This window comes from Malaclemys terrapin, chromosome 2 (genome assembly GCF_027887155.1).
Source record: "Malaclemys terrapin pileata isolate rMalTer1 chromosome 2, rMalTer1.hap1, whole genome shotgun sequence".
Classification (NCBI taxonomy): Eukaryota; Metazoa; Chordata; order Testudines; family Emydidae; genus Malaclemys; species Malaclemys terrapin.
The window spans coordinates 98,985,828-98,998,507 of record NC_071506.1 but is presented as its reverse complement, the minus strand read 5'-3'; the positions used below and the strand labels follow the sequence as shown (position 1 = coordinate 98,998,507).

Below are 12,680 nucleotides of genomic sequence, written 5' to 3'. Positions count from 1 at the left end.
CTTTTGATTTTGGCGCTGCAGCCTGCTGGCCGTGGCGCTCTCGTGCATTCACTGATTCCACCACCAGTGAACACGGTTGGGGGTGTGTGTACAAGTACCCATAGTCCTTAGATGGGACAAAGTATTTCCTTTCCACCCCTCTCGCTGTAGGTGGAATGGAGGCAGGAGTCTGCCATATCGTATCCGCGTTCGTTTGGATCGTGCGGATCAAGGGTAACGCCACCCTCGATGGGGCATCCGATCCAAGGATATTCACGATCGGGTCGTGCACCTCCACTATCTCCTCCGTCTGCAGGTCCATATTACGGGCCATCCTGCGCAGGAGATCCTGGTGAGCCCGAAGATCTATCGGAGGGGGACCCGTGCATGAAGTGCCCGCCACTGCCTCATCCGGAGAGGAGGAGGAGGACGCCTCCGGTGGTAGTGGATCCAAGGGGGGGTCCCGGTCCCCCTGGTCTTGGGTCGGAGCGTCACCTGCACTTGGGTCCACGGTGTCGGGTGGTGTGGACACAGAAGCCTCCATGCCTCCAGGCGGAGGCCGAGAGATGGTGGATTCTGGGGCTCTTCTGACCGAGTGACCCGAGCGAGAGGTCGATGGTAATGAAGCCCCTTGCTCCTGGTGATACGCCCACGGGGTCCAAAACGACCAGTGAGATGGTCCATGAGAGTGGTCCTCTGCCCTCTCCTGCCAATGGCCCAAGTCTCGTTCCTCGGCCTGCCCCTGAGGGGGGTATGCCGATCTCGACAGGTCCTCCGAGGAGCGAGACGCCGATCTTGACGGCCATGGCGGTGCCGCGAAAGATGAAACGATCCCCGTGGTCTGCGGTGCCGCACGGTGCCGGTCCGGAGATGATCTATCTCTGTGCGGTGCCGGCGATCGGTGCCGGGACCGCGACCGGTGCCGATGACCTCGTCGGTGCCGGGAGTCAGATCTGGACCTCGACGAGGACCTAGAGTATGCCCGGTGCCGGGAGCGGCCTCTCGACGTCGAGCGTCGAGCGTGGCGGTGCCGAGAACTACGTCTCGACGTTGATCGGTGCCGACGATCATAGCGGTGCCGAGACGTAGACCGGTGCCGCGACGAAGATCTTGGCCGCGAGTACGACCGGTGCCGAGACGATATTCGGTGCCGGGACTGCGAGCGGCGTGGGGACCTGCTTCGGGACCTGGATCGGCGCCGAGGTTCCAGCCCTTGTGATGGAGGGCGCATCAAGGCAGGTTTCCCTCTTGACTGTACCGGGCGAGTCAACGGTACAGTCGGTGCCGGTGGTTGAGGCGGTGCCGGCTCCGTGAGAGCTATCAAGTCTCTCGCCGCCGCGAAGGTCTCTGGAGTCGACGGGAGACACTGTATCACCGCCGGCCTCGGTGGAGACGCTATTTGTACCGGACTCGACGGCCTCGGCGCCGGAGTCGACGGTGCTGGAGGCGCCTGTTTCCGTTGCTCCACCGGCGGACGCGGCTCTACCCCCGGCACTGGGGGAGCCGGCGTCTTCGGCACGGACGTCCCCGTCTTATGGGCTTTTTTATGCCCTGGGGATAATGACCGGCGCCGCGGCACTTGCTGTGTTTGCGGTGCCGACGAGGTCCGGTGCCGGGGAGGCTTGTCTGACGCCACTCGCGTGGTCGTCATAGCCGGTGCCGCCGGGGCACTGCGCACCGAAGTGCTAGGCGTCGGAGTCTGGCCCGTGGAAGGAGTGTCCGGGCTAAGTGCCGCCTCCATTAGGAGTTGCCTGAGCCGAAAGTCCCGCTCCTTCTTGGTTCTTGGTTTGAAGGCCTTACAGATCTTGCATTTGTCTGTTTGGTGGGACTCTCCCAGGCACTTCAAACAGGAGTCGTGCGGGTCGCTCGTTGGCATAGGCTTAGCGCAGGAGGCGCACTGCTTGAAGCCGGGAGCGTTGGGCATGAGCCCGGGCCCGCGGCCGGGGGAGAAAGGGGGAGACGACCCCCTTAACCCCCTGAACTACAATAACAACTATAACAACTTTAAAACTATTTAACTATAACACTAGAACTACAACTATAACTATAACTTTGAATGACTAAGTAAGCTAGGGAGAGTGGAGGACAGCTATGCCGCGCTCCACAGTTCCAACGACCGTCAGGGGCGGTAAGAAGGAACTGAGGGGGCGCCGGGTCGGCTGGGGTATATATTCAGCGCCATGAAGGCGCCACTCTAGGGGGCTCCACAGCCGACCCGCCGGTGTTGCTAGGGTAAAAATCTTCCGACGATCGTGCACGCGGCACGCGCACACCTAATGGAATGGATATGAGCAAGCACTCGAAGAAGAATTATTTTTACTGTGCCATTCAGCAAGAAGTTCAAATGCTGTTAACAAGTTGCATTTGTACTAGGGTGGTCAAGTGATTAAAAAAATTAATCGTGATTAATTGCACTGTTTATAATAGAAAACCATTTGTTTAAATATTTTTGGATGTTTTCTACATTTTCAAATATTTTGATTTCAATTACAAGACAGAATACAAAGTGTACACTGCTCACTTAATATTTATTTTTGATTACAAATGCTTTTACAGTGAAAGTAAAAAATAGTATTTTTAAATTAATCTAATACAAGTACTGTAGTGCAATCTCTTCATCATGAAAGTTGAACTTACAAATGTAGTATTATGTACCAAAAACAACTGCATTAAAAAATAAAACAAAGTAAATCTTTAGAGCCTAGAAAGTCCACTTAGTCCTACTTCTTGTACAGCCATGGCTCAGACAAACAAGTTGGTTTACATTTGCGGGAGATAATGCTGTCCACTTCTTGTTTACAATGTCATCTGAAAATGAGAATGGGCGTTTGAATGGCACTGTTATAGCCGGCGTCGCAACATATTTACATGTCAGATGTGCTAAAGATTCATATGTCCCATTTGTTTAAATATTTTTGGATGTTTTCTACATCTTCATGCTTCACCCACCATTCCAGAGGACATATGTCCACGCTGATGACGGGTTCTGCTAGATAACAATCCAAAGCAGTGTGGACCGATGCATGTTCATTTTCATTATGAGTCAGATGCCACTAGCAGAAGGTTGATTTTCCTTTTTGGTGGTTCAGGATCTGTAGTTTCCATGTCAGAGTGTTGGGCTTTTAAGACTTCTGAAAGCATGAGCCACACTTTGTTGCCCTCAGCTTTTGGAAGGCATTTCAGATTCTTAAACCTTGGGTCAAGTCTTGTAGCTATCTTTAAGAAATTTCACATTGGTACCTTCTTTGCATTTTGTCAAATCTGCAGTGAAAGTGTTCTTAAAATGAACAACATATGCTGGGTCATCATCTGAGATTGCTATAACATGAAATATATAGCAGAATGCGGGTAAAACAGCAGGAAACATACAATTCTCCCCAAAGGAGTTCAGTCCTATATTTAATTAATGCATTATTTTTTTAACGAGCGTAGTCAGCATGGAAGCACGTCCTCTGGAATAGTGGCAGAAGGATGAAGAGGCATACGAATGTTTAGCATATCTGGCATGTAAATACCTTGCAATGCCAGCTGCAAAAGTGCCATGCAAACGCCTGTTCTCACTTTTAGATGACGTAAATAAGAAGTGGACAGCATTATCTCCCGTAAATGTAAACAAACTTGTTTGTCTTAGCGATTGGCTGAACAGGAAGTAGGACTGAGTGGACTTCTAGACTCTGAAGTTTTACGTTGCTTTGTTTTTGAATGCAGTTATGTAACAAAAATTTATATTTGTAAGTTGCATTTTAACGATAGAGAGATTGCACTACAGTACTTGTATGAGACGAATTGAAAAATACTATTTCTTTTGTTTATCATTTTTACAGTGCAAATATTTGTAATCAAAATAATAATATAAGGGGGGAATGTACACTTTGTATTCTGTGTTGTAATTGAAATCAATATCTTAGGCCTGGTCTACACTAGGCGTTTATGTCGAAGTTAGCGCCGTTACATCGAATTAACCCTGCACCCGTCCACACCGCGAAGGTATTTAGTTCGACATAGAGGTCTCTTTAATTCGACTTCTGTACTCCTCCCCGACGAGGGGAGTAGCGCTAAATTCGACATGGCCATGTCGAATTACGCTAGGTGTGGATGGAAATCGACGCTAATAGCTCCGGGAGCTATCCCACAGTGCACCACTCTGTTGACGCTCTGGACAGCAGTACGAGCTCGGATGCTCTGAACTGCCACACAGGAAAAGCCCCGGGAAAATTTGAATTTGAATTCCTTTTCCTGTCTGGCCAGTTTGAATCTCATTTCCTGTCTGGACATCGTGGCGAGCTCAGCAGCACTGGCAACGATGCAGAGCTCTCCAGCAGTGATGGCCGTGCAATCTCAGAATAGAAAGAGGGCCCCAGCATGGACTGATCGGGAAGTCTTGGATCTCATCGCTGTGTGGGGCGATGAGTCCGTGCTTTCCGAGCTGCGATCCAAAAGACGGAATGCAAAGATCTACGAGAAGATCTCTAAAGACATGGCAGAGAGAGGATACAGCCGGGATGTAACGCAGTGCCGCGTGAAAATCAAGGAGCTGAGACAAGGCTACCAGAAGACCAAAGAGGCAAACGGACGCTCCGGATCCCATCCCCAGACATCCCGTTTCTACGAGGCACTGCATTCCATCCTCGGTGCGGCCGCCACCACTACCCCACCAGTGACCGTGGACTCTGAGGATGGGATAGTGTCCACGGCTGGATCCTCGGACATGTTAGCGGACGGGGAAGATGAGGAAGGAGATGAGGAGGACGAGGCAGTCGACAGCGCTCACAACGCTGATTTCCCCGACAGCCAGGATCTCTTCATCACCCTTACAGAGATCCCCTACCAACCCTCCCCAGCCGTTACCCCGGACACAGAATCTGGGGAAGGATCAGCCAGTAAGTGTTGTAAAAATCTAAACATTTATTTGTAACAGAACAGGAATATTAACAATTTAAAAAATGGGTTTCTCATGATTAGTTTGATTAGCTTAACGGTTCAGTCATGGGCAGTGCAACTATTGAAAAAAAATCTAGCAATGTCCGGTTTTGCATGATTGTCCTGCCCAAGCCGCTCTACTGGTTAGTCACTGCTACAGCAGCTACAGTAAAATGCGGTCTATATGTCCGGGGATGGAGCAGAAATCCTCCTGTGACATCTCGAGGAAGCTCTCCTGGAGGTAATTGGAAATCCGCTGCATTAGGTTCTTGGGGAGAGCGGCCTTATTGGGTCCTCCGTAGTAGGACACGTTGCCACGCCACGAGACAAGCAAGTACTCTGGAATCATTGCTCTGCACAGCATGGCGGCATACGGCCCTGGTCTTTGCAGGCTTTCCCGGAGCATTTGCTCTTTCTCGCTGTCAGAGATCCTCATGAGGGTGATGTCGCTCATGATGACCTGCTTTGAATGAGGTAGGGGAATGTTAGTGTTGGGACTGCTTTGCCGTTCCTTTACAGAACTGTAACCGCTGGTTTGCAGCCACGCGGTGGAGGCGGGAGAGGGGCAGCCGAAAGGGATCATTCCCGGGGACAGCCGCGAGGGTGTGGGACAGGAGCAGACTTCCTGCTTGCCGAATTGCTGGCAGCAGGGACCGACATTGATTTCAATGTGAAATGAGGCCATTGCTAATATTAAAGTTTTAAGCTGCCACAAGTCTACGGCTTACCATGTCTGCCTGCAACAGAAATTCCGTTCTCCTGAGAGGCTTCTCAAATGTGCTGTAGAAGACCCCAGGCACTGAATGCGAAGGCCGAGAATTCGACCTTGTGCTGAGTGCGCATGTGATAGGTGCTGTGCATGGTCTTGTTCACAGAGAAAGACTATGTTCTTTGTTCACAACTACATTTATCTTTCTGAGGAATTCACTCCCTTTTTCCCATTCCCACAGCCCCATCTGCGACTGTCTCACAACCTAGCCTGTCATCACACTCCCAGAGGCTAGCGCGGATTAGGCATAAGAAGAAGAGGACACGGGAGGACATGTTCTCGGAGCTTATAGCCTGCTCCAGAGCCCAGGCAGCACAGCAGACCCAGTGGTGGGAGAACTTGACCCGAATGCACCAAGCCAACATGGATCGGGAGGAGAGGTGGCGTCAGGAAGACCAGCAGGCGACTCAAACCCTGCTTGGACTAATGAGGGAGCAAACGGACACGCTCCGGCGCCTTGTGGATGTTCTGCAGGAACGGAGGCAGGAGGACAGAGCCCCGCTGCAGTCCATCTCTAACCGCCCTCCCCCGCCACCAAGTCCCATACTCCCCTCACCCAAAGTGCACAGAAGGAGAGGCGGCAGAGTCCCTGCTAACTCTCACTCCACCCCTGCAGAGAGCTCGAGCAGCAGAAGGCTCTCATTCCCCAAAATTTGACAAGTTCTTTCCTTCCCGCCTGACACAAGCCCCCGTCCAAGTTTCACTTTCCCAGTTCCATGTTTGGTTGATAATAAAAAATACGTTTCTGTTAACTACTGTTTCCATCATGTTCTTTTGGAGGAGGGGGGGATAGGGGGTTGGTAATTCGACAGGACAGTCACCTTTGGCAGGGTATATAGTCGGGGGCAGGCACAGCAGCAGGGCACATACATAGTGCAGTGATGCAGTGACTAGTTACCCTGGTTAGTCTGGGAGGTTGTTTTCATGTTATGTGGTGGGGGGTGGGTTGCTCTGTGACTTTGTGGCAGGGGAGGCAGTTACAGATCTTAAGCGGCGGTCCTTAGGCAGGATCACAGAGCCACACAGCAGGGGATCTGTAACCGTCCTCCCCCTGCCACAAAGTCACATAGACCCCCCCATACACACAGTCCCTATCAGGAGGGGTGACAGGCTCCGTTGAAACAACCATCCCACCGCAGCGGAGCCTGTCAATCCTTGAGTTTAGAAGCTGCATTCGCGCCACTACAGTACACCCGCTCCGCACCACAGTCTGCGTCCCAGTTTTAAAAAATTCCCGCGAATACAGTATTAAAGAAAACGGTGTGCTTTAACAAAGTAGAACTATTTTTATTTTGAAACGTGTGTTGGAAGTGGGGTGAAGGGGGTATGTAACTGGATAGGATAGTCAACATTAACTGGGTAAAGAAACGGGGGCAGGTTTAGCTTCTCAATACACAAACTTTAAAGTCACAGGTTACCCTGCTCACTCAGGAACTTTGCTTTCAAAGCCTTCCGGATGCACAGCGCTTCCCGCTGGTCTCTTCTAATCGCCCGGCTGTCTGGCTGTGAGTAATCAGCAGCCAGGCTATTTTCCTCAACCTCCCACCCCGCCATAAAGGTCTCCCCCTTGCTCTCACAGAGATTGTGGAGCACACAGCAAGCTGCAATAACAATGGGGATATTGGTTTCGCTGAGATCACAGCGAGTCAGTAAGCTTCTCCATCTCCCCTTGAGACGTCCAAAAGCACACTCCACCACCATTCTGCACTTGCTCAGCCGGTAGTTGAAGAGTTCTTTTTCAGTGTCCAGGGCGCCAGTATAGGGCTTCATGAGCCAGGGCATTAGCGGGTAGGCTGGGTCCCCGAGGATGACTATAGGCATCTCCACATCCCCAAGAGTTATTTTGTGGTCCGGGAAGTAAATACCTTGCTGCAGCCGTCTAAACAGACCAGAGTTCCTGAAAACACGAGCGTCATGAACCTTGCCCGGCCATCCCACGTAGATGTTGGTAAAACGTCCCCTGTGGTCCACCAGTGCTTGCAGCACCATGGAAAAGTAGCCCTTTCTGTTAATGTACTGGCTGGCCTGGTGTTCCGGTGCCAGGATAGGGATGTGAGTTCCATCTATGGCCCCACCGCAGTTTGGGAATCCCATCGCTGCGAAGCCATCTATGATCGCCTCCACGTTTCCCAGGGTCACTACCTTTGGCAGCAGTACATCAACGATTGCCTTGGCTACTTGCATCACAACAACCCCCACGGTAGATTTGCCCACCCCAAACTGGTTCGCGACTGACCGGTAGCTGTCTGGCGTTGCAAGCTTCCACAGGGCTATGGCCACTCGCTTCTGGACAGTCAGGGCTGCTCGCATCCGGGTGTCATTGCGCTTCAGGGCAGGGGACAGCAACTCACAAAGTTCCAGGAAAGTTCCCTTCCGCATGCGAAAGTTTCGCAGCCACTGGGATTCATCCCAGACCTGCAGCACTATGCGGTCCCACCACTCAGTGCTTGTTTCCCGTGCCCAGAATCTCCTTTCCACGGCATCAACATGACCCATTGCCACCGTGATGTTCTCGGCGCTGGGTCCCCTGCTTTCTGAGAGGTCTGTGCTACTCTCAGACTTCAGGCCATCACCGCGTTGACGTAGCCTCCTCGCCTGACTTTTCTGCATCTGCCTCAGGGAAAGGTGTATGATAAGTTGCGAGGCGTTGAGAGCGGCCACAACTGCAGTGATGGTTGCAGCAGGCTCCATGCTCGCAGTGCTGTGGCATCCGCGCTGTCACTGACTAGAAAAGTGCGCGAACTGATTTCCCGCCGGCGCTTTCAGGGAGGGAGGGCGGGAGTGATGGACGGATGACGACAGTTACCCAAAAGCACCCTGGACACATTTTTTTTACCCAGAAGGCATTTGCGGCTCCACCCAGAATTCCAATGGGCAGCGGGGACTCCGGGAACTGTGGGATAGCTGACCACAGTGCACCACTTCCAATGTCGATGCTTTCCCCGTTAGTGTGGACTCACAAAGTCGAATTACTGTCCTTAGTGTGGACACACACGTTCGACTTTGCAATATCGATTCCAAAAATTCGATTTAAGTAAAATCGAACTACTCTCGTAGTGTAGACAAGGCCTTAGAAAATGTAGAAAGACATCCAAAATACATTAATACATTTCAATTGGTATTGTTTAACAGTGCAATTAAAACTGCAATTGATCACGATTCATTTTTTTAATCGCGATTAATTTTTGAGTTAATCGCATGAGTTAACTGTGATTAATGGACAGCCCTAAATTTTACTAACTTGTAATCTAAACAGCTATTATACATGCAAAGGTTTTTAATGAATGTGTTGTAATAACTGAACCTGGTAAAGTTTCAAGCTTGTGTAAAAGCACTGGGCTTACATATTCTGTAGTCTACAGCTACTAGGTGATACGATCACATACTTGAGTTGGTCTTATATACCATCCATTAGCTGGTTGTAGTACAAAACTTTGGGTGAAGACAGACTGACACATAAAAAATGGAAGCATATTATTGCTTATAAATTTTGCTAGTCCCATTAAATAAAAATCTGGAATGAAATTTAAAGGAATTACGCTTCCTTTCAGAAAGTCACAATTACAAGAGCATACAGCTCAGATGATAAAACAAATCATAGTCTTTTACTGTAAAAGGAGACAATGGTTAAAGATTTTAATACAAATTACAGCAAATATTAGAAACACACAATCTACCTGGCAGAACTAAGATACAGCATCAAATGCAATGAATAGTCTAATTACCTCAGCACGCTCACACACACACACACACAGTTGGTGAGAGCTAGTATAGGTGAAACCTATTATTTACTGTACCTGCTCATAGTTGACTTGTGAATGGTGATTGGTTGTCTTGGTGATATACTCCTTTGATGGCATTAATGATTTTTCATGTTCTTCTCTTTTGGCTCTGTGCACTGTACTCTTTAAAACCAATCTGAGAATATTTAACCCTGCTCCTTCAGTTGGGCTCTTTGTTTGATGCTGTGATATGCTGGTTTTCGCAATTTCTTTGTCTGACTCAGAAATCTGTGTATGTACCTTCTTTGAACTGTGACTTCCCTCAAGTATTTTTGTGTTGTTTTGATTTGATAACTTTCCCCCCTTTTTTGTAGTAGAACTGAGTAGTGCAGGATTTTTCAAACCTAGATTGGCATTTGATATCTGAAGCATTGATTTGTCACTAGCAGATAATGAAGAAGAATTTAGCTTCTCAGGTTTGATTCTACTTGAATTCCTACCTGAAGATGGGCTACTAGAAAATGCAGAATTTGTCAGCTGCTTACCAGTTTCTTTTTCCTGGTCACATATAGGTCTACCACTTTTTACATTTGCTTTCCCAGTCATTCTCTGAGCAACAGTGCCATTAGTAGGATTTTTGAATGACACAATTTGGACAGGTTTGTATACCTGATTTACACTGGGGTTGCATACAGTTAATTTAGACATGGTGACATCTCTAACTACTTTTGGAGAATGCTGTAAAACACTCACTTTTTTCTTTCCTTCATTGGCTCTTGTGGCCTTTACATCCATTTGCAACAACTTTCCTTTGAAAATAGGTATAATTCTAGTGGCATTGTTCCTTTGAGAATCCACAGATGAATTCTTAGACATTCTTAAGGATTCAGTTGAGTGAACTGGTACCCCTGATGTTCCTGGAGTCTGCTGCTGCTGTCTACTATGCACTGTTTTCTTCATGGCCTCAGCAACAGCATCCTCTGGACATGGAATGAGATTTGAGAAAATACATTGTTTTGGCTGACTGATCAAAAGCTCCATCCTGTGGCTAATTCTTGAATTGCCTTGTGAAGACCTCTGCTGCAAAGTCTCTCTCCTTGGAGGTGCTTGAGTCAGAGATACCTTGCATATCGGTTTGCCAGTCAGATTTGCAGGGTTGGCATTTACTCCCTGAAACACACAGCTGTTGCCAAACTGATTCAACTGAATAAAGAGAGTTAGTTTACAATGCTACAGCAACTTAGTCTGTATACAACATACACTGTACACATTTTTGTGTTGGTTATTTTACAATTCTGTTTTTTTAAAAACAACCTAGAATTAAGAACATTGTATTAAGACTGTCTATTAAGACATTTAAGGAAAGATTTTTCAGCTTGATAAATGAAAAGTAATATGTATGCAAATATCTGATTGTCAAGATGGCAAATATGTTGCACAATATATATCCTTTCAAGCAAGAATAAAAAAGCATACCACAAGCTATATACGGAGATCACTTCACCCACCACTGAAATGTAATCCAGCAACCTTTTAACATCACATAGCCACAATAAAAGACACAAGGGGAAATTTTCTGTTACAAATACAAGTGGAGAAACCATTTCAGTAATGTGCCCCTTTCATATGCAGTATATCAGATCATTTTATTCCTTCTCATGGAAAAAATCCACTGAAATGGAAAAACTACTTTGAAAATTCTGTGCAACTTGCCACACTGAGTTTCTGCTACAATATCCTCTTTGAGGAAAAGGGTCTACAGCCCATAGGGAGAGATCCAGTTCCACCCTTCAGGATATTATGGCATGTGCATGCAGAGCAAACTCCTCTATGCTGCTCCTCAGTGCTCCTATTGTGCCACAGGAAACCTAGATGCCTTTGACTCCCTAATCAGCAGATATGTTCAATCAACCCTCTCTTTAAATGAGTAGTGGCTGCTATCATTCAAAATAAGTTTTGATCTGATTACAGTTATCTTCCATTAGGACATTCTCCTTAATTGCACAGTTATCACAGATGGTAATACTATGGCTATGCCCTCTGTCTCACACCAGGCTGATAAATCACCTGAAACCTCACAGAACTCTGATTGTGTGGTTTTGAGGGATGAGGGACAAAACTCACTGGATCCAGTTTCCCCATTCTCTGCTCATTATGAGCTACATTTGGTTGATGTAAATTTGGTTGGTTCCTCAAAAGGGGAAGACCTAATCCTTAGTCATTATCTTAGAGCAGTACTTCTAAAACTGTGGAATGCAAAGCAATTTCTAGTGGTCCACGCAGAGCTGGCTGACTGTCCTTGTCTCTAGTTACTTCTGCAGACATCTAGACTTTTCATAGCAAAGAAATGCCTGGATGCCTGTGAAAACTGTGGGAAATAAGGAGGAGCCATCCTAACTTTCTCCATTAGGGGCTGCAGCTGCTGGAAAGAGAGAAACAGGAGATCTTAACACCAGATCTTAACATTTTCAAAACTCTGCAATTTCTACTGCATTCTTCAAATTCTACTCTTTGTTTTTAAAAAATGAAGTTTTTCTTCTTTCACTGACAAGATAATCAGAATGTGTGCTATTGCTTGGCAAAGGCTGAAATTTATATTTCATATAGCCTACTATTCTAAAAGGGTTGTAAATTCTGCTCCTTCCCATCCTCTTCACCTCTGAAGTGTGAACTTCAGCCTGACCAGAACCATTTAAATGCTTGTGGTAATAAGTCCAGACCACTTATTTTCTCTAATTTTTTTTTTCAAAAGAAGGAAAAAATATTATTGTGATATTATGGTGGCAGAGTTAAGATAAAAAAAATTCAGGAAAAGGAAACCTTAGATTCCAACTGAACTGTTAATTTGGCTACATATCACTTCCATATTTTGTTATACAGTTATGATGTGAACAGTAATATGTCAGGCTACCCGTTTAAGTAGAAAACCACAAGTATTAACAATGATTCATGGTGAGAAATACTTTTATACTCTTGTAGTGTTCTGAAAATTCACATGGGAAAGAGCACGTATTATCATTAACAACACTGCCCATCAATATAAATATTAATATAAACATAAAACTTCTTACGTGCATAGGATGTTTGATGAGTTCCTTTGTGGCATACAATGCTTTACTTGTCATTTTTACTGGAAATCCACATAGATGAGGAAGTTTAGACTTCAGGTCAGAAACAAAAGAGTTTAACACACCTTCTAAATCTATTCTAGTAAAATATTGGACTGGTTGGCTTCTTATGCAACTTAAAGGGTACCTGAATAAGTGTTAAGGGTTATGTAAGATGGCTTT

General features: G+C 47.0%; 1 protein-coding gene across 1 annotated transcript in view; it reads right to left on the bottom strand.

Moving 5' to 3' along the window:
- C2H18orf63 (chromosome 2 C18orf63 homolog) overlaps positions 1-12,680 on the bottom strand; it is a 31,514-nt gene that overhangs the window by 8,116 nt on the left and 10,718 nt on the right. The window contains exons 10-11 of the mRNA XM_054021084.1: positions 12,462-12,633; positions 9,466-10,560 (exon numbers count right to left, since the gene is read on the bottom strand). Coding sequence (XP_053877059.1) covers positions 9,466-10,560; positions 12,462-12,633 — 1,267 coding nt within the window. The remainder of the gene's footprint in view (positions 1-9,465; positions 10,561-12,461; positions 12,634-12,680) is intronic.